The sequence below is a fragment of the Ochotona curzoniae genome, unplaced genomic scaffold (assembly GCF_017591425.1).
Source record: "Ochotona curzoniae isolate NIBS_2020 unplaced genomic scaffold, NIBS_Ocur_1.0 contig_520, whole genome shotgun sequence".
Lineage (NCBI taxonomy): Eukaryota > Metazoa > Chordata > Mammalia > Lagomorpha > Ochotonidae > Ochotona > Ochotona curzoniae.
The window spans coordinates 2,008,756-2,032,775 of record NW_024466457.1 but is presented as its reverse complement, the minus strand read 5'-3'; the positions used below and the strand labels follow the sequence as shown (position 1 = coordinate 2,032,775).

Below are 24,020 nucleotides of genomic sequence, written 5' to 3'. Positions count from 1 at the left end.
GGCTGGGGGGGGAGGGGACAGCCGGTGACGCGGTGCCTGCTGGGGATTGTAGTCCTTCCAGCCTGGGAAGGCGGCCCAAGAGCCTGTCACGTAAACAGCCACACCCAAGAACTGCAAAACCCATCTATCTCTGCGCGGAAGGCGCTCGCGCTCACCGCTGCCTTCTCTGATTGGCCAGATCGCCTGCCAATATTCTCACTTCCCTCAACGATTAGCTGCGCGGAAGCACAACCAATCCTCCTTTTCCAGGCTCAATTAAAGAGTTCATTGATGGCGCTAATCTTTCCCGGGAAGCTACTAGATCCGGCTGAGGGGGAGGGGCTAAGTGCGGAGGGATCCCCGGTCCTTCAGGCAGGCGACAAGAAGACCGGTGGCCGCCGCCGCCATTTTGGGCTGGGAGGAGGCAGCGGAGGGACTCGCTGCGCAGTGAGAGCACCCCATGGGGGGTGGTCCGGGAGCGGGGAGAGGCCGGGCCAAGTGGGCTGCTTGCAGTAGCGGCGCCCGGAATCGGTGGGGAGTGGGAACCGGGGACAGGGAGCGGACAGGTAGCCTGCGCAGCCGAGCTCGGTCCTCACCGTCCCGGCAGCCCCGCAGCCTCGCCTCGCACGGGGGGCGGGGTTCTCTGCTAATGACCGCGTGTTTCCCGAGACCCTAGCAGGAGAGAGGCCGGCAAACCAGTTCTCTTTTGCGGGCGCGGCTACTGAGGTTGGGCTCTGCCCAGACCCTGTCCTAACCCTCTGTGCCATCTGGGTACGACATCCCACCCAGGCCCAGAGCGGGACCCCACTTCGAGCGAATAGGTGGGAACGATGCCAGATTCCAGACCCTGACACCGCGAGAGAGGGTGGAGGTCCTGGCTCTGGCCTCAGCACCCGCCTCCGCCCCCCGGGCGTGGCTGTCAGCTGGAGCCCCGAGGCCGAGGAGCTGGGCGCACCCACCTTTTCTCCCTCCAACACCGAGGCCATCCCGCCTGCCGGTCTGGGAAAAGGGGCAACCTCCTGCTGCCCATGGGACCAGCTACGTGGGGGCACGTGGGACGCCTCCTGAGCTTGGGGATCCTTGAGCGCTCCCACCGGCCCTCATCCTCCGAGTGACCTGGCCCTCCCGGCTCTGCCAGCCACTTTTGGAAACCGAACAAGTGTGCTGTCCCACTGGTTCGGTTGGCTTTACACCAAAGGGATGGGGTACGGTCTTTTGCAGGGTTGGGTCAAAAAATCATTTTAGAGTCGCCCGTTTCGGACACTTTGTGAACATCTGTTTGCATTTTGAAATCCGAGCCCTTTTACCAAAACTTGTGGAGGAACTGCTGCCCTCTGGGAGGGGTGGAACAGGCTAATTGCCCTGCAGGCTTTCAGGACTACGAAGTCTTTCCAGTGTAAGCCATTTTCTTCCGCAGATCAGATGAGGGAGTTCGTGCAGACCCTTGGTACATACTTACAGGGGATCTGGAAATTCCAAGTCCTGATACTCCCAGTGTAGAAGCTGCTGTTTGGATCTCCATTTGCGAAGCGTTTAGGGGGTTGGGGAAATTTTTGAAAAGCATAAACCTCAAATTTGAGGTATAGTAAGTCTTTTTTAAACTTTTCAGATGAATATATTTAAGAGGCATAGTTAAAGAGAAGGGGAGAGAAAAGTCTTCAGTCAACTAATTCACTCCCCAAATGGCTTCAAAGGCCAAGGCCAGGCTAGGCCTAACCCAGCAACCTGGAACTCTGCATTTCCAAGCCCTCACAGAAGGCTGGATTAACTCCAACCGGTGTTCCTAAGGGATGCTGGCAGTGCGACAGACAGACTTAACCTGCTGCCCCACAGCATGGCAGAGTAAACCACTTTGTTTCCTCCTTGAAATCTAAATCCGGAGATTTTGTGGTCCATAGGTTATGTTCAGGTAATAGTTTTGTTGTGAAAATGTCAGCTGAGCATCTGGTGTTATGGCTCAGTGGCTAAATCCTCACCTCCCATACACTGGGACCCCTTATGTGTGCCAGTTCGTGTCCCAGCTGCTCCACTTCCCATCCAGCTTCCTGCTTGTGGCCTGGGAAAGCAGTCGAGGACCGCCCAAAGCCTTGGGACCCTGCACCTGCGTGGGAGACCTAGAAGAGGCTCCTGGCTTTGAGTCAGCTTAGCTCTGGCTGTTGCAGCCCCTTGGGGAGTAAACCAGTGGACAGGAGGGTTTTCTCTCTGTCTCTCCTTCTCTCTAAGTCTGACTTTCCAATAAAAATAAATTTTAAAATGTCAGCTGCAATTATGTCTAGGTGGATTCTGATGGAGGAAGTTGACTGGACAGTGAACTTGATTTTTCTGGTTCCCTTGTGATAAATTCCAGTACCTATTACGGATGATCAGACTGTTCCTAAGCCTTTGGCTTTAATGACAAGAACCTTGAAAGTCTTCAGAATTGAAGGTCACTCCTTTCGTTAATAAAATACTTATTCCTAAATTCCAAGAGTGACAACACTCTAGCTTATTTTCTCCCACTGTCCCCAGAAAATCTCAGAAATTCTGAAAAGCTGGATTGCAAAAATGAATCACCATGCATGTGGCTGGGAGTGCAGAACGGGAGGCGCCCCCTCATTGCCAAGGCTTCAGGACGTTTTACGAGAGTCCTACGTGCTCCGGCTGCACCCCCTTTGCGCTGACGGGGAGCTGACACTAACGTGGAGGGAGTTACCCACAGCAGTCAAAGGAGCTGAAAGGGGTTGTAGAGATGATTTTCGTAATTTCTTTTGTCAGAAACGTAGTGGAGGAGGATCTTTTACTGGTGTGATTCACCCTCCCTCGAGGAGTCATCTGTTAAACCTTGGGAGGCTTCTGCACAGCAGACACTTAAGACTGGGTGCAGAGATCTGTTACTCATTTGTAAATCCTTCGGTTGTTCGATCCCTTGATAAGAAAAGGTGGGCGCCAAACCAGTTTAGTAACAATCCCCTGGTTTTCTTGTGAGCACGGCCCAGAAGTGAAAGTTAGGCAGGCTGAGTTCTGTGTGTGCCTTCCCTGGGTTGATTGGCTTGGCTGTGGGCCAGATCCTGAAGATGAGGCCACACTGGTGGTTTTGTTGCTGAGTCTTCATCTAATGTCCCACCAGCCTTCCGGCTTCCTCAACAGCCCCACCCCCGCAGGTGAATTTGTGCTTTAGAACAAATTCTCTATGCCTCAGTTTCCTAACCAAAACCATGTCAATGCTGCTTCCCACACGGTGACCGAGGCGAGTAATCACCCTTCACGCAGACATGATCTTAGGCTCTCGGTAACTCATGTTGGGAACTTTACAACTTCTGCTTCCAGAGCACCAGGACAGCTGGGAGGAAGCCCTCTGTGTCTCAGTGTGGCCTTGGTTTTGTCCATGGCAGCACAGAATGGCCCTTTAAGTGGGATGAGCAGGGGGCAGTGTCGCAGTGGGCCCTGAACAGTCCAGCTGGAAGGTAGCCAGCTCCTGGGGTGCCTGGCTGTGTGAGCAGGGCCTGTTGTTGGTTAGCATGATTCTCCATGCACCCATGGCAGTGGGATGAAGATGCGGGCCTCTTGGCTAGCCGCTCAGCAGTAATCCACCTTTTTACACCCCTCCATTTAACCGCCATCCTTCCTTAATCTTTCTTTTAATTACTCAGATGTTTTGCAGCTTTGTAAAATACACTTTTAGTAATCTCTGGCAAGGAAGATGGACCTAACATTAGGTATTTCTTCCATCCCCATGTTTGGTCTTTTTGCATGAAAGTTGTTCTGGGGTTATGCGACCAAACAGAATTACATGTTTAAAACAGGCTTCAGGGAACAGACATTGCAGCCCAATGGGTTAAGCTGCTTGAGGGTACCTGCATCTTAGAGTGTGGGTTCGAGTCGCTGCCGCCCAGCTCCTGCTGCATCCTGGGAGATAGCAAGTGATAACCACCTGACCCCTGCCAACACTGGGGGAGACCTGGGTGGAGTTCCAGCCCTGGCTGTTGCAGGTGTTTGAGGAGTAACTAGCAGATGGAATCTTTGTTGTTCTGCTTTTGAAAGGTTGGCTTTGAAAAACCAACTTTTAAAAAAAGGGGGGGAGGAGCTCAGTATGATGGCTCAGTTGGTTAATCCTCTCCTTGCATTCACTGGTTCATCTTCAGGATGCTCCACTTCCCATCCAGCTCCTGCTTGCAGCCTGGGAAGGGAGCAGAGGATGGCCCAAAGCCTTGGGACCCTGCACCCGCATGGAGACCTAGTAGAAACTCAGGTCAACCCAGCTGACCATTGGGACTATTTCGGGAGTGATCCAGCAGAAGATCTTTGTCTTCTCTGTAAATTTGTCTTCCCAATAAAATAAATAAATCCTTAAAGAAAAAACAAAACAAAAAAAAACGGGCTTCAGACTTCAGAATAATTTGCTTTGGGCCTGGTGCTGAATCCTAGCCACCAAGTCCTTGACTTATATGCCTGGGTTCCTATAGGGGTACCAGTTCTAATCCCCGCAGCCCCACTTCCCATTCAGCTCCCTGCTTGTGGCCTGGGAAGGCAGTAGAGGATGCCCCAAGAACTGGGATCATGCACCCGTGTTGGAGACCTGGGGAGGCTCCGGGCTCCTGGCTATAGATTGGCACAGCTCCAGCTATTGTGGCCGCTTGGGGAGTGAATCAACAGACAGAAGATTTTCCTATCTGTCTCTCCTTCTCTCTGTGTATCTGACTTTCTAATCAAAATAAATATTAAAAAGTAATAATTATTTGCTTCTCAGAACACCTAGGGCAAGTTCTGCTGGATGGGAGAAGCAGTCTCAATCTCCCAGATTTTTAGGAATGTACTTTAAAAAAATTTTTTTAAAGATTTATTTTATTTTTATTGGAAAGGCAGATATACAGAGAGGAGAGACAGAGAGGAAGATCTTCCGTCTGATGATTCACTCCCCAAGTGAGCGCAACAGCTGGTGCAGTGCTGATCCGAAGCCACGAGCCAGGAACCTACTCCAGGTCTCCCACGTGGGTGCAGGGTCCCAAAGCTTTGGGCTGTCCTGGACTGCCTTCCCACAAGCAGGGAGCTGGATGGGAAGTGGAGCTGCCAGGATTAGAACCAGCACCCATATGGGATCCCAGTGTGTTCAAAGCAAGGACTTTAGCCGCTAGGCCACGCCGCCGGGCCATGTACTTTTTTTTAAAAAAAAAAAAAAAAGATTTATTTTTTGGAAAGGCAGATGTACAAAGAGGAGAGACAGAGGAAGATGTTCCGTCTGATAGTTCACTCCCCAAGTGGCCATAATGGCTGAGCCAGTCCAAAGCCAGGAGCCTCTTTCAGGTCTCCCAACGGGTGCAGGGTCCCAAGGCTTTGGGCGGTCCTCGACTGCTTTCCCAGGCCACAAGCAGGGAGCTGGATGGGAAGTGGAACTGTTTGGACACAAACTGGCGCCCATATGGGATCCCGGCGTGTTCAAGGCGAGGACTTTAGCCGCTACACTATCACGCCGGGTCCAGGAATGTACTTTTTAAGATAATTATTTTTATGATTTGTACATAGTTGATTAGAGTGACTTTTCTTAATATTTATTTACTTCCAAGGTAGAGTTACAGATCAAGAGAGGAGAAGAAAGATAGTCCATCTGCTGCCTCACTCCTCAAATGACTAACAGCTGCAGCTGAGCGTATTGGAAGCCAGGAGCCAGGAGATTTTTCCAGGTCTCGCGTTGGGTACAGGAACCCAAGCACTTGGGCCATCCTCTGCTGCTTTCTTAGAAGCATCCGCATGGAGCTGGAATGGAAGTAGAGCAGTGACTCAGAAATACAGAAGTGGGTTATCAGTGTTATAGGGAATAGCTGAACCAGTCATGCCACAGCACTGGCATCAGATTTATGTGTGTAGTTATTTGATGAAAGGCAAGGTGATGGATCTTCCATCTGCTGTTCAGTCCCCAAGTGGCTGCAGCAACTAGGACGGATCCACACTGAAGCTGGGCATCCCAAGGGTCCCCAGGGCACGGCCCCATCCAGGCTCCCGTATGGGTACAGGGTCCCCAGGGCACGGCCCCATCCAGGCTCCCGTGTGGGTACAGGGTCCCCAGGGCACGGCCCCATCCAGGCTCCCGTGTGGGTACAGGGTCCCCAGGGCACGGCCCCATCCAGGCTCCCGTGTGGGTACAGGGTCCCCAGGGCACGGCCCCATCCAGGCTCCCGTGTGGGTACAGGGTCCCCAGGGCACGGCCCCATCCAGGCTCCCGTGTGGGTACAGGGTCCTCAGGGCACGGCCCCATCCAGGCTTCTGTGTGGGTACAGGGTCCTCAGGGCACGGCCCCATCCAGGCTTCTGTGTGGGTACAGGGTCCTCAGGACATGGCCCCATCCAGGCTTCTGTGTGGGTACAGGGTCCTCAGGACATGGCCCCATCCAGGCTCCCGTGTGGGTACAGGGTCCTCAGGGCATGGCAAGCCTCTTCTGCCTTCTTAGCCGCCTCAGTTGGGAGCTCAGTTAGGGGTACAGCTGCTGCCGTTGAAGGAGCAGCTTACCTCATGCCACAGCAACAGCCCTATACTCTTCTCCGAAACCCAAGGACAAGTTTGTTGGGGAGGACTTGTAAGAGGTTGAACTGATATTGTGTAAACCTAGCCTTTGGTTTTTCTTCAAGAAGCAGTCGATGTTTTCATATTCAAAGATGAAATGGACTGTGGGTTTTGTTCCAGTTGAAATGTATGAGTATGATTCCCTTTTGGTCAGCAGCTCCCATGGTGTTCAAGGCCTGAATTAGACATTTTCTTTCAAAAAAATTTTAAAGATTTATTTATTTTTATTGCAAAGTCAGATATACAGAGAGGAGGAGAGACAGAGAGGAAGATCTTCTGTCCAATGATTCAGTCCCTAAGTGACTGCAACGGCCAGTGCTGTGCTGATCTGAAGCCACGAGCCAGGAGCTCTTCCAGGTCTCACCCATGGGTGCAGGGTCCCAAGGCTTTGGGCCATCCTCAACTGCTTTCCCAGGCCACAAGCAGGGAGCTGGATGGGAAGCAGAGCAGCCAGGACATGAAGCAAGGTCTGTGTGGGATCCTGGCACCTGCAAGGCAAGGATTCAGCCATTGAGCCATCACACCAAGTCTTTGATTTTTCTAAGAACAGGTTATTTAGTTGTGGATATTTTTTTTTTTTAATTCTGTGAGGTCCTTCTTTAGTTTCTGTAATTTATTTACTGGAAAGTCAGATAAACAGAGAAGAGACAGAGGAAGATGTTCTGTCCGTTGATTCACTCATCCAGTGGCTGCTACAGCCAGAGCTAAACCGATCTGAAGCCAGGTGCGAGGAGCTTCTTCTGGGTCTCCCATGTGTGTACAGGGTCCCGAGGCTTTGGGCCATCCTCAACTGCTTTCCCAGGCCACAAGCAGGGAGCTGGAAAGGAAGTGGAGCAGCTGGGACACGAACTGGTACCCATATGGGACCCGGGGCACATGCAAGGCGAAGACTTTAGTAATTAAGCTACCTCAGTGGACCCTGGTTTCTGTAATTTTTTAATTCATTGGGGGTTAAGTATTTGCATTTACATTTCCTTCAAGTGTTTACTTTATTTCGGGTGAAGTGTAAATGAAGACTGATCAAAGGGCAACTACTCTGGGGTTAAGCAGAACCAATAACACACCAGCAGTACCTTACATTTTGTAAAGGATGTATTTACTTGAAAGTCAGAATTAGATTTCCATCAGATGGTTCATTCCCCAAATGACTGCAGAAGCTGAGGCTAGAGCAGGACAAAGCCAGGAGCCTGGAACTCCACTGAGTTTCTCATTGGTGGCAGGGGCCCAATCACCTGGGCGCTCTGCCTCTTTCCCAGGCGCACCAGCAGGGAGTAGGTTGGGGAGAACAGCTGGAACTGAAACCTGTGCTCCTGTGGTTGCCAGTGAGCTTCTCAGGCAGCACCCAGCCCGCTGTGGCACAAAGCCAGCTCTGCCCTTAGTTTTCTAACTCCTGGTTCTATCAGATTTTATGGTTCCTCTCTCTTTAGACATACCTAGTCTTCTTTTCAGCACTAAACCAACCTGGAGCTCCCTGGCTTCCTCCACCCCTAAGCTGAACGCTAATGGAGCCTGTCTTCCACTGCCTTTGCTGTAGACTGACTCCAGAAAACCCATCCTTAAGGATAAAGGTGTGTCCTGCTAGTTTGCAGAGCAGTTCTTTCTGGTTGGATGCCTGCATGAGAACAGTGACATGAAAATTGCTCATTTGTAAATCTGATCTTTTGAGCAACTCAGTTAAAATGTTAGAAGGTCTACTGGGTTGACCCTGTGGCTAAAGTCCTCACCAGGATCCCATATGAGTGCTGGTTGGTTCTTGTCCCAGCAGCCCCAACTTCCCATCTAGCTCCCTTCTGTTGCCTGGGAAGGGAGAGGGTGGCTCAAAGCCTTGGGACCCTAAACTCATGTGGGAGACCCAGAAAAGCTCCTAGCTCCTTTGGATTGACTCAGCTTCAGCCATTGCAGCCACTTGGGAAGTGATCAGCGGACAGGAAGTCTGTCTCTCCTTTTCTTTTAATCTGCCTTTTCAATAAAAATGTCTTTTAAAAATGCTGGAAAATCTTCCTGTCTCTCCTGTCTGTATATATGACTTTCCAATAAAAATAAGTCTTAAAAGACAGGGGCCAGCAGGTTGAGCTGCTGCTTTCTTTTCATATGGAATGCTGGATCAAGTCCCTGCTGCTTGGCCCCAGCCCACCCCATGAATGTGCCGAGGAAGGCAGTACTTGGGGGGCCTCTAGCCCGTGTGGGGGGCAGGGTGAATGTCCTGGCACCTTACTTTGGGCTGGTCTGGACCTGGCTGTGGGGACCATGTGGGGAGTAAACCGACAGAAGATGTCACTGCCCTGTCACTCTGCTGTTTAAAACAGCGATCTTTTGTGAGATGTTAGAGAACTTTAGTGACGTGCTTGAGTCTAGGGAACACTTGCCACAGCTCCCCATTACTCAGCATCTCCCCTCCTTCACTGCCAGGAGAGCAAGAAGGTAACATTTCATGTACTAAATGTTGAAGGGGAACAGATTTTTGCACAGAACAGCATTCTAAGAACTTAGTAGAATGCCACTACATTCAACATTCCCTAACAAGGTGGAGCAGAGTATTCAGGGGAGTCACCTTCAATATTCATTTATTTTTAAAGACTTTATCTTAAAACATATTAAATAATTTATCATCTTTCCAGGATTCATGTTAGATATTTCAGACTTCTGATGGTATTGTGGTAAGTTCTTTATAATTATTGAAGAGGATCCCCGCTGCCTGCATCCCAGCACGGTGGAAGGCGGTGTTCCCGGCCGTGAAGCCAGGGGGCACTGTTGCAGCTGCCTTTCCAAGCAGCTTTTTTTTTTCCCCCTGAGATGCTGCATGACGTCATAGCAGAAAAAATACTAAAACTCTTTCAAGATAGTGTGATTTTTAGGCCAAAGACAAAAACCCAGCGTGCAATGGCTCCAGTGGACCAGCCAAGGCTGCCTCCAAGGCCCTAAATGGCCCTCCTGGCTAACGCAGGCTTCCCCGATGGCAGGAGTTCTGAACCTCCAAGGGGTTTGATCCAAGTCTCTTGCACCCTCCTCCCAGAAGTCTACATAAAATCTCAGGGAGTTCATGGGTTCCAAGGTCCCCTGTAGCTGGTAGGACCAGTCAATAAAGCCCTGAGCTGGTGGGCAGGTAGCGTGGTTGCCCCCTGGCAGGGTTGCCCAGTGTGTCCCCAGGGAGTAATCACGTCATTTCCTTCTCAGTGTGACTGGGGAGCAGCAGGTACTCTACAGGGCTTCCCTGCAACTCCTAGAGCAGAACTAGCAGCAGCTGAGCAGAGTGGAGCTCCGTGGGCAGGGTGGCTCCTCCCTGGAGCCCTGCATCCAGGAGCTCACCCGGCTCCCTAATCCACCTGATTCGCTGTGAAGACACACACCTGCTCATTGTCAGACCATCGGGAAAGGCAGATCAGGCCATTTCTTAGGGCCTGTTCCCTTTTTCTAGTATAATGAGCACATAAGTGCTGGACAGTTAAAGTTAAGTTTCAGAATCCCCCAACAGGCATTTCCTCTGTAAATCCAGTATCCCCAACTTCTAAACAGCTATCCTACAAATTTGTCTAACCTTTACTTGAACTAAGAAAGCAAGAGGTTTGTCAGGAGCCTCAACCAGGCATGCAGAATTTGCAGCCTTTCTAGGGGGAAGGGAAGGATTACTTAAAAAAAAAAAAAGTTGAAGGGAGGCTGGCCAGTTGGACAGCCTGACCAACTGCCAAATTACCTTACATTTTTGTTAAACTTTTCAATGGCTATTGAGACCCAGAATTAAACTTTAACTTCTGTTTGTAGTCGCTTTCCACTCCTCCAAACACCCAACACTACTTGTCTTTGGCAACGGACAACTAAGGCGGCAGAAACAAGCACACTCAAGTAAGAAATTCTATTTTGCCTGAACTGCCTAATGCAGCATACTAAAACAAAACGAAAAACAGCAAATTGAAAACTGACATTAAAGCTATTTCTTCACAAACTGACAATTTTTCTTCCCCCCCAAAAATGCACCACAGAAATCATTAGCATTTCGAGTTATAGAAAGCACACTGAAGCTACATTACATTTACAAATATTAAATTTATTATAACTAGAATGAATTTATTCTCAGATTTGGCCACCTTATAGCTCCATTTGAGGAGGAGATCTTTTTTTTAAACAGGAAAAATGTATTATATATACCTTGGACAACTTACTTGCACATTTAAAGAACTTCTATAAAGGAAAACAAGAAAAGCAACCTTCAGTTTCACATAATTAAAGAACAGGAGAAAGCACGCAGCTACACCATAGCTAAATTTACCAAACCAACCGAAGCCGGGGTGGGGTGTGTGCTGGGGGGTTTTCTGATTCTGTCATAAAAAGGTCCGCCGTCTTATGTACACCTGCAATGTCCCGTCCCGGCCAAGGTCCCCGGCCGCGCTCACTCGGCCAACTTGGAGAGCGGCGCGCGCTCCTGCAGCCCGCGCTCCTGCAGCCCGCGCCTCTGCTGCTCGCTCAGCAGCTGCAGGTTCTCGGCGCGCAGCCGCTCCAGCTCCAGCTCCAGCTCCCGCACGCGCGCCTCGTCGCCCGGCCGCCGGCTCTCGAGCCGCAGCCGGTTGTTCTCGTCCTCCATCCGCGAGAGGCACTTCTCCAGCTCCAGGTACTCCTTGATGAGCTCCTGCTTGCTCATGTTCTGCAGGCTCTCGGCGTGGTACCGCTCGTACGTCTCCGAGAAGTCGCGCTGCAGGAACTCGCTGCCGTCCCCTCCCATCCCGTCGCTGCCCCCGTCCTCCTCGCCCCCCTCCTCCATGAAGTCCTCGTCGCTGGTGTCGGATTTGGTGGCGGACCGCTTAGGGCAGAAGCCGGTCTTGAGATCCGGCTCTTCTTGGTCGTGATCGTCCATAAGGAACTGCGTGGTGTTGTACGGCGCGACCGGCTGGCCCTTGGCGAACATCTCGGCTCGAATCCTCGAGGCTCGCAAGCTCTGCTTCTCGTCGAACTTTCTCTTCTCCTCCCAGGTCAGCTTGTAGTAGGGCTTCCAATGCCGCTTCTTCTTGGAGGGGCGCCTGCGGTGCTTCTTCTTGCCCAGGTGTCTCTGATGGCCCCAGGCCGCCTCGCCCCCTGCAGCCGGAGCCTCCAACTTGTTGGCCTCCGCGTCCTGCGCCGGCGGGTCCGCTCCCGCCGCCGGCGAGGGCGCGCCGCCCGCGGCCAGGCCGGCCCCGTTCCGGCTCCGGGCTCCGGGTTCTGGCCCGGCCTGGGTCTGCGGAGGCTCCGGACTCCCTTCCCCCGCCGGCCCCGGACGGCCGCCGGACTCGGGGGACGCTCTCGATTGCCACCTACTGTCCTCGGCGGGCACCCGCTCCTCCGCGCCCGGGGCGCACTCGGCGTCCTCTCCGGGGACCACAGCAGCACCTGTACAGTTGCTAGTTTGAGGCTGGTGTTGGTATTCTGACAAGAGTGACTCGGCCATGGCTAGTGGAGTCCTCTTGTCCAAGTTGGACAAATGTTAGCTACCAATCCTTGAAGAGGGAGGGAGCAGAAGGGCTTTCTCTTCTGGTGCTGAAGGTGTCCGAGTCCTCTTCGGCGATTCCTGCAAGGATGCGGTGAGCGAGTCCTGCCGGCAAACTCCGATCGCAACTTAAGGCGCCCAAGTTGGGAAAGGGTTAAGCGCCGACGGCGCGGCCAGTTGGCGGGTCCGAGGGGGTGCAGCGCGGGTGGGCCTCACGCCTCCCGACCGAGGAGCCGGTGGGCACCGAGAGGAGCTCCAAGTCCAGCGAGTGAGACCCAGCCTCGAAGGGGTTAAAACTACCCGATGACGCCGCCTCCGAGGGGCCGAACCCACAAAGGGTTAAATCCCCTGCCGCAGAGCCCACAAGGGGTTAAAGTCCCAGAGCCGCCGCCTCCCACTTGCACGGGTGTCGCTCCGACCCCAGCTTCCAGTTCCCTAGGCCCGGCCGGAGCCTCCGCCGAGGACAGACAAACTCATCCCGCTCCGGGCCCGATGCTCAGCTCAGCTCTCCTCCGCCTCCTCCTCCTCCTCGTCTCCTCCCTCCCTCCTCCCCCTCGGACGGCGCCTCTTCCGCCTCCTCCCAGACCTCCCTCCCAACCTGCCTCTCCACCTGCCAACTTCCAACTGCTGTCTCCAAGCCCTCTGCGCGCCTTTTATATAGGACTTGGTTGGCCCCGCCCGCGCGCATGCGTAACGCAGTGTGCACCGCGGGCAGCCGGGAGTCGTAGTCCCCTTCGTCCGGCCCCGCCGTCCTCGCGCGCGGTGCGACGTAGCCAATCCCCGAAGGCGTAGGGTGCGTCTCCTAGGCCGCTCCGTGCCAACGCTGAGCCCTCGCTAGAGAAACGTGAGCCACCATTGGCCAGCAGGAACACGTCAGTCTCAGGAGGGCGGGCCAATGGCAGAGGCGACCAGGCGGGCTGCGGACCGTACCATTCCGTTCCAGGAATGAGAGAAGGTTCGAGGGCCTGGCCGGAACGCGAACGGGATATGTTCATGGAACAGAGCGCGTTAAAGATGACCACGACGTTCGGGCCTCAGCGGGAGGGTTCCGACCGTCACAAACACTGGTCAGCTACCGCGAAAATGGTTGGGTCCTAAAAAGTAGTCCCTAAAACATAAAGGAGGATTAAATGCCGTGAAGAGCGACCGGGGACGCGGGTGCAGGCGCCCGCGGCTGGCGTCTGCAGGGGGACGTCGTAGCGACGCTTTCCAAAAAAAACAAAACAACAACAAAAAAGATAAACGAAAGGCGCATGAAGAAGTAAACAAATGCAGAATAAAAAGTGCCGCCTTAAAGGGACAGTGTAGCTGCGTTCCGCACCGCCACCTCCAGCTAGGCCTCGGAAGGGGGCGGGTTCGAGTCCCGGGTGACGTCGACCTCCGGGACCCTTTTGGGGGAAGGTGGCCGAGGCCGAGCCCTGAAAGACCTCTCCGTCCCGGGGGGCTTCTGCACTCGGGCGACCCGCGGCTTGAGCCTGTGTGGGCCCGGGCTGCCATCGGCAGGCGCAGGCCAGCGCTGGAGGACTCGCCCCCGGGGCCTCAAGCTTCTGTCGAAGAAAATGGCCTCCTGGGGTCGACTCGGTCCCTTCACTTCCGACCTGGAACGTTTCCGGAGCCGGAACAGCGGAGGCCAAGCCGGCGAATGGGCCTCTTTATGGGGAGCGGCTCGAAAAATAATAGTCGAAATATTATAAGTCACCCTTGGCTATCAAAAGTAAAAGAGGCCTGGGTTTTTTTCCCCTCGGGACGCTTGGAACCCTCTCCTGCCACTATGACAGGAGCGCGTTTCCCTTTTTGCCCTAAATAAATCCTGCTTTGCTAACTGGGGGTCGGGGGCAGTGAAGGAGGCGCCATCCTCCGGGGGGAGGTGTGCGCGCCGCGGCCCAGCAGGAGGCATCCCCGGGCGGGGGTGAGGGGCTGAACCCGACCCGGGTATTATTAACGGAGAGAGGGGGCCATATGCAATCGTGGGGAGAATCCTGCAGACTCCAGGCCCTCCCCCACTGACGGGCTCCTCCCGCCGCTGCCACTCCCCCTCCCCCGGTGGCTACCCATTCTTGTTCTGGAGGGCCGGCAAAGCCTTTCTGCCTTGATGCGAGTCACAGAACATCATAGCCAGCCCGCCTCCCTTTCAGGGAGGGAGACCCGCTGGGAATCCTCCCCTCCATTTTAGGAGGAGGAAATCTTCCTAAAACCTAGAGAAGTTGACTTACCCAAGGTCACACGACAAACTCACCATAGTTCTCTGGGACTCCTGTGCTACTACATGTTCTGTCCCAAATACAAAATCCAGCCCCCCCCCCCATTTTTTCCCCTCAAAACCCCTGAATTTCGTTGTTGTTTTTTTTTTTTTTCCAACCCCACACGGGGCCGTGACTTCTTCCTTCCACAAATGTCTGTTGGAGGAGGTGATAGGAGCAGTCTGATTGTAAGTGTTTATTTACTCCTATTTGCATCTGTACTGTGCCATCAATACATACTTAATATGGGTGTAGATAAAAATTAATATGGGAAGTAATATTATTAACAACCTCAATTATATCCTTAATATTACTACACTTTTGTCTGAGATTGATAACCCAGGAATAGCTATACTAATAGACCTTTTTTGTAGACTATGCTGTGACTTAATAATGGATATAGTATGTATGTTGGAGTATTTGAGCAGAAGTGACCCCATCTTCCTAAACTTCAGAGGTGAAATGGGGCCACCTCTCCTATCCTTCCTGTCAAGAAACCCCCATGTATGGGCCCGGCGTGGTGGCCCCCTCTGAATTGTATAAAAACCCATGCCTTGGTCCCATGCCTTGGTTTTGGCTCCTGTCTAGCAGGCTCCCACTAGACCGGAGCCAAAACCCTCGGGCTTCCATCCGAAGCTTGCAGGCTCCAACAAGGCCGGAGCCAAAGGCCCAGCAGGTTCCCACTAGGCCAGAACCAAAGCCCAGCAGATTTCCTCAAGACCGAAGTCCAGGGTGCTCACGGTGGCTTCCCCTGTCCTGTTCAGTGTATGCTTGCTGGAATAAACACTTGATTGCAAGCATCCATTCTCTCGACTGGTGGCGTTTGTTCCAGTGACTGGGCTCGGTGTTTGCGACAGGAGGGCATAAAGATGAATGAATGACGCGTCCCCACTGCCTCCAGATACGCTGTAAGCTGGGAGTTCTGGCAGGCAGAGGTGAGCACAGTTTTCAGGCAAGGTGGCCCAAAGGCAAGAGGACTGCAGATATAGTTCCATGGAGTGGAACACATACCCTAAGCTAAGACACTTCAGAAAGTTCATGGAAAAGTGCAATGAAAGTTGTTTACAGGCCAGCGTGGTGGCCTAGCAGCTAAAGTCCTCGCCTTAAACACGCCAGGATCCCATATGGATGCCAGTTCTAATCCCGGCAGCTCCACTTCCCATCCAGCTCCCTGCTTGTGGCCTGGGAAAGCAGTCCAGGACGGCCCAAAGCCTGAAGCTGCATGGGACACTTAGAAGAAGCTCCTGGCTCCTGGCTTCGGATCGGTGCAGCACTGGCCATTGCGCTCACTTGGGAAGTGAATCATCAGATGGAAGATTTTCCTCCTCTGTATATCTGATTTTGTAATAAAAAAAAATTAATTAAAAAAAAAAAAAAAAGAAAGGTGTTTACTGAGGCCAGCGCTGGTCCGTTAACCTGCTGTCTGTGGTGCAATGCCCTGTTAGTGTCCCAGCCGCTCTGTTTCTGATGCAGCTCCCTGCTAACACGCCTGGGAGAGGCAGCCAGGGTACCTGTGCCCCAGAGCCCCTGGGAGACCCTGGAGAATCTCCAGGCGCCATGCTTCAGCCTGGTTTACCCCAGCTGTTGCAGCCATAGATCTTAAAAACAAAACAAACTTTGGTGAAGGATGTAAAAAATTGCATTGCACATACAACAGAGACTCCAAAAACTTGAAGGGAAATTATGCATGGATTTCAGTTCTTTCAGAAGTGTTTTCATGTGTTTGAAAGGCAGAGACAAAGACCTTTGATGATATGCGTGCCTGCACACACACACACACACAAACCCAGAAAGCACTGCCCTACTGGGCACAGAGAACTTGACCGAGACCATTGTTATCCCCAATTTTTCAGACTCCAGAAGACTCCTGGGGACACTTCAGTCAGATATTGGAGCTACAGGTCTACACGGGGCTCAGCGGTGGAGTACCAGGGTTCCCATTCCCCAGTAGTTGAGAAATTGTGCAGTTCTAGAATCCTGTCAGATGAGGCACCATATTGTTTGCGGAGTTCCAATCCTCAGGAGGCCATGTTTCATGGCCTAGTCATTGTGCAGCCCAGATGGTGAAGGGCCCACCAACAAGGGAATGCAAGCCCAGAGCAGTTAAGAATCTGGCACCGTTGCACTGCTGGCCTGCAAGGAAAGTGGGATCCGTGCAATCCCATCTCTTACGGCCAGGCTGTCCCTCCTTGTTTATTCAGCCTCTGCTGGTGACCCTGGGCACCAACAGGGCTCCTTAGAGATGTGATGAAGGACCACGGTGCCTTGGGGACACTGTAGGCCAAAGTGTGTGTAGCTTCCAGGAGCCGCAGAGGCCACACCTGCGGCAGCAGTTAAGGCCAGGAGTGAACAAGAGAACTCAGCAGATGCAAGGTCTTTAGCCAGGGGCCTTTGGGTGCTGTGGCAGCTGCAGGGGTCTCAGGCTGCTTCTGTCCATCACCCTCCGGAGTGGGAACTCTGGCCCGGGGTCTCCAAGTGGCAGGAGACACTCAAGTGGGCAAGTTCACCAATGAATATAGCCTGGCATATAGCTAGAGCCAAGGCGGCATAGGGACACCTGGAGCTGGCTGACCTGAGAGAGGAGGCCAATGCCTCCAGGCAAGGCTAAGGAAAAATTAGAAAGGCAAGCGCCTGCGCCATGCCACGCCACGGGGTCCTGCTAGGCCAAGTCCAATGCGAGTCTCATGCTGCCTACATGCGGCGGAGCCAGCGGCTCCTTGGCGCTCCAATGTTCTCCAGAATTCTCTGGGAAGGCCTGTGCATCCAAGTTGTGGAGCTAGGGGGCATCGGGACAAGCCGCTAAGAAGGGGTGGGCGGGCAGCGGTCACTTCTCAAAGCTCCAGCCCTCCCAAGTCGCCAGGGAGAAGCAGTTACTCAGCCATGCCCATGAGCGGCCAACCTATGCCCGCGACCCGCTCCCCTCCACCCCTGCACCCTAGGGGCGCGGCCCCCGATGGATTGTGGAGGCGTCCCACGCTCCGCCCTGCCCAGGGCGCTCCTGCCCCCTCCCAGGCCGACGCCTGTTTTCCCCTCCTCTACTAGGGAGGAGGGAAAATATTCCTCAGTCAGAAAATACCCTTGGCTGGCTGGCAGACCGCCGGGGCCGGGGGCTGGAGCGGGAAGAGGGTTTGTGCCTCGTGCCCCCCCTCCCCTGCTCCTTCCGTGGGAGCCCAGAAGGCAGAAGATTAAGGTTTCCTTTTATTTAGTGAAATATTTCATTTGTAAGTGAAATTTCCGGTGAAGACGTCCTGAGTGCGTGCGGCGGGGGCGGTGGGCACGGAGGGCACCACGGACGCCCCTTCCCCCTGGGCCTGCGCCCTCCTCCCTCTCGCAGCCACAGCCAATCACCCTTCCAAGGCCCGGCCCAAGTCCCAACTTGCTCCAGAGCAGTGCGGGGTGGGACGGGCAGTCAGGTGACCCAGCGGGTGGGGAAGGCAGGGGGCTGGGGCCGGCAGCTCCGCCCCGGGGCGGGCGCGTCCGGAGCCCGGGTGGGGCGCCGCAGTTGAGGGCTCCCCGAAGGAGGGGGGCTCTGGGAGGCGGTGCCGAGCAGCAGTGAAGGGTGAGGTCTTAGGGTCCCCCTCTTCGTGTGCAGGCGGTGCCAAGGCAAACAGTGGTGGGCGGGGCACTTTTACTGCCGTTCTGTAGAGCTTCAGAAAACCTGGGTCCCCAGGAGAGGGACCCCCTCGCCTAGCTGAGCCCCAGTCTCAAGAATCACCTCTTCAGAGTCCGAAACTGTCGGTAGAGCCACTGGACGACAAAGGGCCACAGGAGGAAGAAGAGCAGCGTGGGAGCTGAGAGCCTCCGGGGCCACGGGCGAGCCCTGGGCCGGGACCTCTGCTGCCAAGAGGGGAGGGGAATCAGGAGCCAGCTGGGGCCCAGCACAGCCCTCCTGAAGGACCTGCAGAGGCCCACAAGGAGAGTGGGTCCCCACGCGTCCCCTCCCGGGGTAGCACCAGGTGTCAGGAGTGGGTGCTCTGGGCCATCCAGCGGTGGGTGACCCCCTGTGATGCAAAGGGCGGGGATGTAGGTGATGGTTCCTGGGGCAGGCACAGAAGAGGTGGACGTGGTGCTTTCAGAAAGCAAGCTAACTGCCAAAGATGAGTATGGCCCCATCCTAGGACCTGGCTTGAGCTGGCACAGCTGTGACCATTGGCACTGCTGCCTGCAGCTGGCTGGACTGGGAATCGTTACAATCCAGAGTTCATAAGGACACTCGGAGAGAAGGAATGCTGGAAATTGTCACCATCATCCTTGCAGTGGCTTTTAAATTCACTCCTCACTTTAAAAATAGCTAATTGAGAAAGAATCGAGCACTTATCCTGTCTTTCCATAAGGCACTGTATTTCAGAGAAACTCGACAGAAAATGGATGGCTAATAAATGTGTCAGAAATAATAGGATTTAAAAATCAACTTTTTTTTGCCATTACTAAATCAATTATTGATTCAGACAAGGGTCATCAATTGTCAAAGGGCTGGCACTGTATTAGTGGATTAAAATGGATTAAAGCTGCCTCCTGGGACACCAGCATCGCAGCCTGGAGTCCCTTCTGCTCTGTTTCCCATTCAACTCCCTGCGAGTGCTCCTGGGCAGGCAGTGGAGTGTCACCCATGTACCTGGGCCCATCACCCACATGGGAGCTGCTGGTGGAATTCCAGGCCCCTGGCTTCTGCCTGGCTCAACCCAGTCTACTGCAGCTGTTTGGAGAAAAGAACCAGAGAGAATGGGGGAACTCTGTCTTTCAAGTAAGTTATTGCCAAATCATGTCAAGCAGGGTTGACAGGAACCAGAAACTGGATGACCTCAGCTTCTAAGGCAGAATGTCAACAAGTGGGATCGACTGCTGCCTCCATGCCACTGGCCCATCTGGTCGCTAATGCGGTGTCTTCCTGGGCCTTCCTGTGGAGAATGCCGCCTCTGATGTCAGCTGGCTCTACCCAAGCTGACGGCCAGGACAAGGTGCAGTGGCACAAACCGCAGGAATGCCACGAGGCCCCAGATGGTGGCACAGGCCAGAAGACCCTGGCCACTGTGGTCAGCAAGGCCTCAGCGAGAGGGAGTGGTCAAGATCAAAGGAAATTCCATGGCAGGGGAGCCTGGACTGGTCAGAGAGGCTGCCAGGACAATTTCCCGAGAGCTGGGGGAGTGTGCATTCGGTTATGTGTTTAGTTCAATGAACGGATTAATTATTGTGAGTGATATTCATGGGCAAGACATGATGGAACTTCTGGCTTCCGATCTGGCCTGGTGTAGCAGCCAAGGCTGTTACAGCCATTTGGGGACTAAACCAGATAATGGAGGAGCTCTCTCTCTCTCTGTAATGTTGCCTTTCAAATAAATAAATAAATCTTTAATTAAAAAAGCAGACAGTAATTGTGGCTGATAAAAACTTGTTGCATTGGCTATAGAATGGAATGTTGAGAGATGCAAACTCAGGCATTTCCAAATGGAATGCTGTGACATCACCGTGTCTGGGCTCCACTTTAAGATCCTCAGCATTTAAAAAATAAATAAATAAAAAAAGAATAAGATGCTCAGCATTTAAATTAGGAAATGGTTAACAAAAGCAAAATGCAAGCCAGCCCTGGGCAAGGAGGCAGTGTTGAAAGGTTTGGCCACTGTGGGCCTGAGGCCATCTCGGCCACCACGGCTCAGGGCCACTGGGTTAGGGGTGACTCCAGTGGTTCCCAAAATCCAGCAGCTCAACTCTTCCTACCCTCACACCCCTGGGCTTCTCAAGACCAAACCCATTCACACTTAATGTGGGCAGCAGCAAGAGGTTGGGGAACCAGACTTGGGGTCACCCCAAGCTCCATTACTTCATAGCAACAACAGGGCCCATGGGAGAAGGCTGGTGCTGTGCTGGGCAAGCAGCCACACCCCCAGCCCAGGGCAGTGCTCCTAGGCTGTGTGCCTTCAGGCGGCTGACTCAACCTCTCAGAGCCTTGGCTTCCCCCACCCACAAGGAGGAAAGGAGCAGGGCCCAGGGGTAAGAGACAGGCAGACTGTGGGAGGGAAGGGCTTGAGGGATGGCAAGGCTGACAGGCCCTACATTTGGGAACAGAAGCCCTGGCTGCTGGGGACACCACTATGGCACAGAGAGTTAAGCCGCCACCTGGGATAGCCACATTTCATATGAGCACAGGTTTGAGTCCCGGCTGCTTCACCTCCCATCCAGCTCCTTGCTAACGGGCTGAGAAAGCAGCAGAGAATGGCTTGTGCTTGGGCCCCTGCCCCCATATGGGAGATCTGGATGGAGCTCCAGGCACCTGATCAAGACCTAGCCCAGCCCTGGCCTTTATAGCCATTTGGGGAGAGTGAGCTACAAGATAGAAGACTGCCTTTTCTCTGCTCACTTCTCTCTTAGGTTAACTAAATAAATCTTTAAGAAATAAAGTCCTGGCTGGAGGGGGGAAAGGACCCCCAGACAGGCAGGCAGGAGTGCCCTCCCGGTGTGCTTCTGGGGACAGAAGCAGTTTCAGGGCATCTATCCCCTAGTCCACAGCATGAGCCACCCCATTCTCTAGACAGAGATGTGGGGACCAAGGCAAAGCGGCCAGCCAGCTGAGAAGCCACCCCCGGCTGCACCGCCCCAGGCTGCAGCGTGCATGGGGCAGGGGGACTCACCTGCTCCGGGGCCAGGGGCAAGTGCTCCAGGCTCTGCAGCCTGCCCTGGACGTCCCGCATGTTATCCTGCAGTGCTCGCACTGTCCCCACCAGCCATGAGTCCAGCTCCTGGGGCCCCAGCAGGGTGCCCCCCAGCCCCTCTGTAGAGCAGAGACCCAGGAAGTGGGCTCAGGAGGCCGTCCCGCCACAGACAAGGAAGGGGCAAGCTGCTGGGGTTTGAGTCCCAACACTGCTCCTTTCTAGCTGGGTGACTTTGGGCAAATTGGTAACTTCTCTGAGTCTCATTTTATCGTCTGAAAATTGAGAGCAGATGTCACCTCCTAAACAGGGCTGTTTACTTAAAGGAATGAAGGAGACAGTATTTTACAAACATGCCCCTTAAAGGACACGCAGGAGGGCAGAAAGTGCCTCAGGCAGAACTCAGATGCTGGAGGCAGCGTTGTGGTACAACAGGTTAAGCCAATGTCCGTGGTGCCAGTTCAAACATGGGATGCTGCACTTCTAAGCCAGCTCCCTGCTAAGGCAGCTGGGAAAGAAGTGGTGGATGGGCCAAGAGGTTGCACCCCTGCAGCCACACGGGAGACCAGGAAGAGGCTTCTGGCTCCTGGCTTTAGCCTGACACATCCCCGGCTGGCGCAGCCATTTGGTGGGAGAACCAGTGGATGCAAGAGCTCTCTACTGTTCCTTCTCCTTTTGTAACTTCCCCAATGGAAGGCCCAGAGACAAGGGATGCTTTCCCAAGGCCACTGAGCTGCGGGTGGCAGAGCTGGGATAGGATTCACTCCCACCCCTGCCAAGAGCACACAGGCTCCTGGGGGCAGGAGGGCTCAGGGCGAAGACCAGGGCCGGGAAGGACTCAGCCCATCCAGGCAGTGATGTCGTTTGACAACCCTTACGGGACCAAGGCTGTACCCTGCGATCCCAGCGCTGGACTTTCACCTCTGCTCCAAGGAGGCCTGCCACGCCAGCAGCCCAGAGCAAGGCAGTGGGGTGAAAGGTCGGGCGGGAGCCCACCTTGCTCTCTGTGGGTATCCAGGCTGTGTTTCAGGGTGCTGGCAGCGCTGTCCTCTCCTCCAGCGGCTCCCCTCAGCTCCCGGCACACCTGTTGAGATGAGTCAAGGCTGCCAAGGTGGGGATGGGGGCACAGAGGCAACTGGTGGGGAGGTCGGTGGTCTCACCAGCTCAGGCTCCAGCTGCTCCAGCTGTTCCAGCTGCTCCAGGGAGTCACAGAAGATCTCAGGGTCCAGGTCTCCGGGTGACCGAGCCTCTGGGGGAGTGGGGGGTGGGGACAGATACGTTAGGGACAAGCAGGCTGTGGAGAAGGGCCAACAGTGAGCACAGGCACCTGCTCAGATGTCAGAGACACAGGGGATCCCAAAGGAGGCCCTAGAACAGAAAATGGGACGGGCGTCGCATGACACCCCTGCTTTGGGTCCGACCCCCTGTCCCTCTTGTCCCAGCACTAACCTTGGCCTGGAGGTGCTGGTTCCTGGGGTGGGGCAGGAGATACTGCGACAGCTCCCACCTCTCCATTTAGGACCTGCTCTTTCCGGCCTGTGGAGATGCAGCACCTGGAGGCAAGGCTGCAAGGGAAGGGGCGGGGCCCCGGGGAGACAGTCCAGGCCCAGGGGCGCTAGCCTGCAGCCCCTCTCCAGCCCACTCAGCACTTGCAGAGTCCTGGCCAAAGTCTCACCTGCGACTCTTTTAAGAAAGGCGTCCGGTGGCCTTGGCATACCGGGGATCACCTGGTACAGGGGCTCAAAGTAGCCAAACATGTCCTCTGCCATGTCGCCCAGGGGCACGGTGTCTATCACCTGTGGGAAGGGGCTCTATGGGCTGGGGACCCAGACAGCCGGGACTCACAGCAGCGACAGGAAGTGGTGATTCCCGGGGGGACTGTCCCGGTGAGAGTCAGCTGGCTGGTCCCTTGGGCTCGCCCACCTTCTGGGCCACCAGCTTCATCTCAGCGATGTAAGCGGCCATGGCCTCCTCCCGGCTCATCTTGCCCAGGCTGTTCCAGGCATCCCTGGGGAAGGGGGGCGCAGAGAGTGGTGAGAGAGCTGGCTGATTGCTCAGCCTGGCTTGCCAGCAGGCAGGTGAGGAACTCACCACTTGTATCGTCCAATAGGGTCCCAGAACCCAGGCCGGGGGACCGCACAGGGACCCATGGTAGCCTGCTTGTAGTAGCTGTAGAATTTCAGCATCTCCTCATAGGATGGGCGGTAAGAGCCTGGGCAGAGGGATGGGAAGTGGCGGGTCCTGTATCAGTCCCAAGGGATAGCAGAGAGACTGCACCCCCTCGACTCCCACCTTGAAGAGGGATCCCACCCAGGGCAACTGGGCCCGAGCAGAATACGGGAAAGGTAGGCCAGCCCAAGTTGGGCCTCGTCTGCAAGAATAGCAGGCGTTAGGGATACCTTCTCCGAGTCCAAACCCCCAGCGCCCCGTCCCCTAGGCGTGGGTGCACCGCAGCCTCACCGTTCTTTGGCAGGTTCTGAATGACACTGACAGCAGCGTGGAACTGCTTATGATAGTCTGGCCCCGGGTCCTCGTCTTTGGTGCCCATGCTGCTCCAAGCCTCGGCGGGGACAGGCCTCTGGGTCCAGCCGAATACCCCGCTTTTCAGAGGGGGCGAACTCAGCTCCTCAGCGGCCCGAGACGGACACCCGCGGGGCCCAGCGCTGCAGCCCAGGGAGACTCCTTTCCCTGGCTCAGGGCAGCGTGGCTGGGTCCAGGGTGGCCAGAACCGGGGTGCACGGAGAGACCACGGTCGCAGCACCACCCAGACCCCCCAGACGCGCCCTCCCAAGTGTCCATCAACTCCGGCGACCCAGCAAGAGAGAGGAGTCAGAGGCGGGAGGTGCGGCCTCCGGCCCGCACTCAGCCCGCAGTGCCCACCGCCCGGGCACCCGAGTCCTCTCGCGCCACTCACCCGCGGCTTCCCGACTGACCTCGGGGTCCAACCGGGTCGGGATGAGGACGCGGAGCGAGGGGGAAATTTTCAGCCAATCAGAGGTCTCGTTTCACATTCAGCTTTTACACTCTGGCCACTCAGCGCGGCCCTTTGAAGATTGTGCAAAGAGCCTCGCGGTCGCCTCTCCCAACCAGGCGGGGCTTGTCCACGGGCAGGACTTCCCATCCCGCGCCGGCCAGAGGCGGGCGGCAGCGCCTCCTCGTGGACACAGTGAA

General features: G+C 54.7%; 2 protein-coding genes across 4 annotated transcripts; both read right to left on the bottom strand.

Annotated features, from left to right (window-relative positions):
* Positions 1–10,534: 10,534 nt before the first annotated feature.
* On the bottom strand, positions 10,535–12,519 carry HEXIM1 (HEXIM P-TEFb complex subunit 1). Its single transcript, XM_040989315.1, has one exon. The coding sequence runs from the start codon at positions 11,924–11,926 to the stop codon at positions 10,898–10,900; it is 1,029 nt and encodes a 342-aa protein (XP_040845249.1). The 5' UTR covers positions 11,927–12,519; the 3' UTR covers positions 10,535–10,897.
* A 4,871-nt stretch (positions 12,520–17,390) lies between these two features.
* On the bottom strand, positions 17,391–23,876 carry ACBD4 (acyl-CoA binding domain containing 4). 3 transcript variants are annotated; one of them, XM_040989312.1, is made up of 10 exons: positions 23,764–23,781; positions 23,310–23,449; positions 22,941–23,061; positions 22,773–22,857; positions 22,525–22,645; positions 22,299–22,385; positions 22,010–22,098; positions 21,846–21,933; positions 20,832–20,971; positions 17,391–18,042 (listed from the first exon to the last, which is right to left on the bottom strand). In XM_040989312.1, the coding sequence occupies exons 2-10, from the start codon at positions 23,395–23,397 to the stop codon at positions 17,917–17,919; spliced, it is 945 nt and encodes a 314-aa protein (XP_040845246.1). In that variant the 5' UTR covers positions 23,398–23,449; positions 23,764–23,781; the 3' UTR covers positions 17,391–17,916. The 3 variants fall into 3 exon arrangements, with proteins under 3 accessions (XP_040845246.1, XP_040845247.1, XP_040845245.1); XM_040989313.1 differs by having other exon boundaries at positions 17,391–18,039; positions 23,310–23,876; XM_040989311.1 differs by having other exon boundaries at positions 23,310–23,875.
* Between the last annotated feature and the right edge of the window lie 144 nt (positions 23,877–24,020).

Coding starts and splice junctions, on each gene's coding strand:
- HEXIM1 (XM_040989315.1), bottom strand. CDS start 11,926: ATGGCCGAGTCACTCTTGTCAGAATACCAACACCAGCCTCAAACTAGC.
- ACBD4 (XM_040989311.1), bottom strand. CDS start 23,397: ATGGGCACCAAAGACGAGGACCCGGGGCCAGACTATCATAAGCAGTTC. Junction 22,099..22,298: donor ACCAGCACCTCCAGGCCAAG/GTTAGTGCTGGG, acceptor CCACTCCCCCAG/AGGCTCGGTCACCCGGAGAC. Junction 18,043..20,831: donor TGCCCCTGGCCCCGGAGCAG/GTGAGTCCCCCT, acceptor CCCTCTTGGCAG/CAGAGGTCCCGGCCCAGGGC.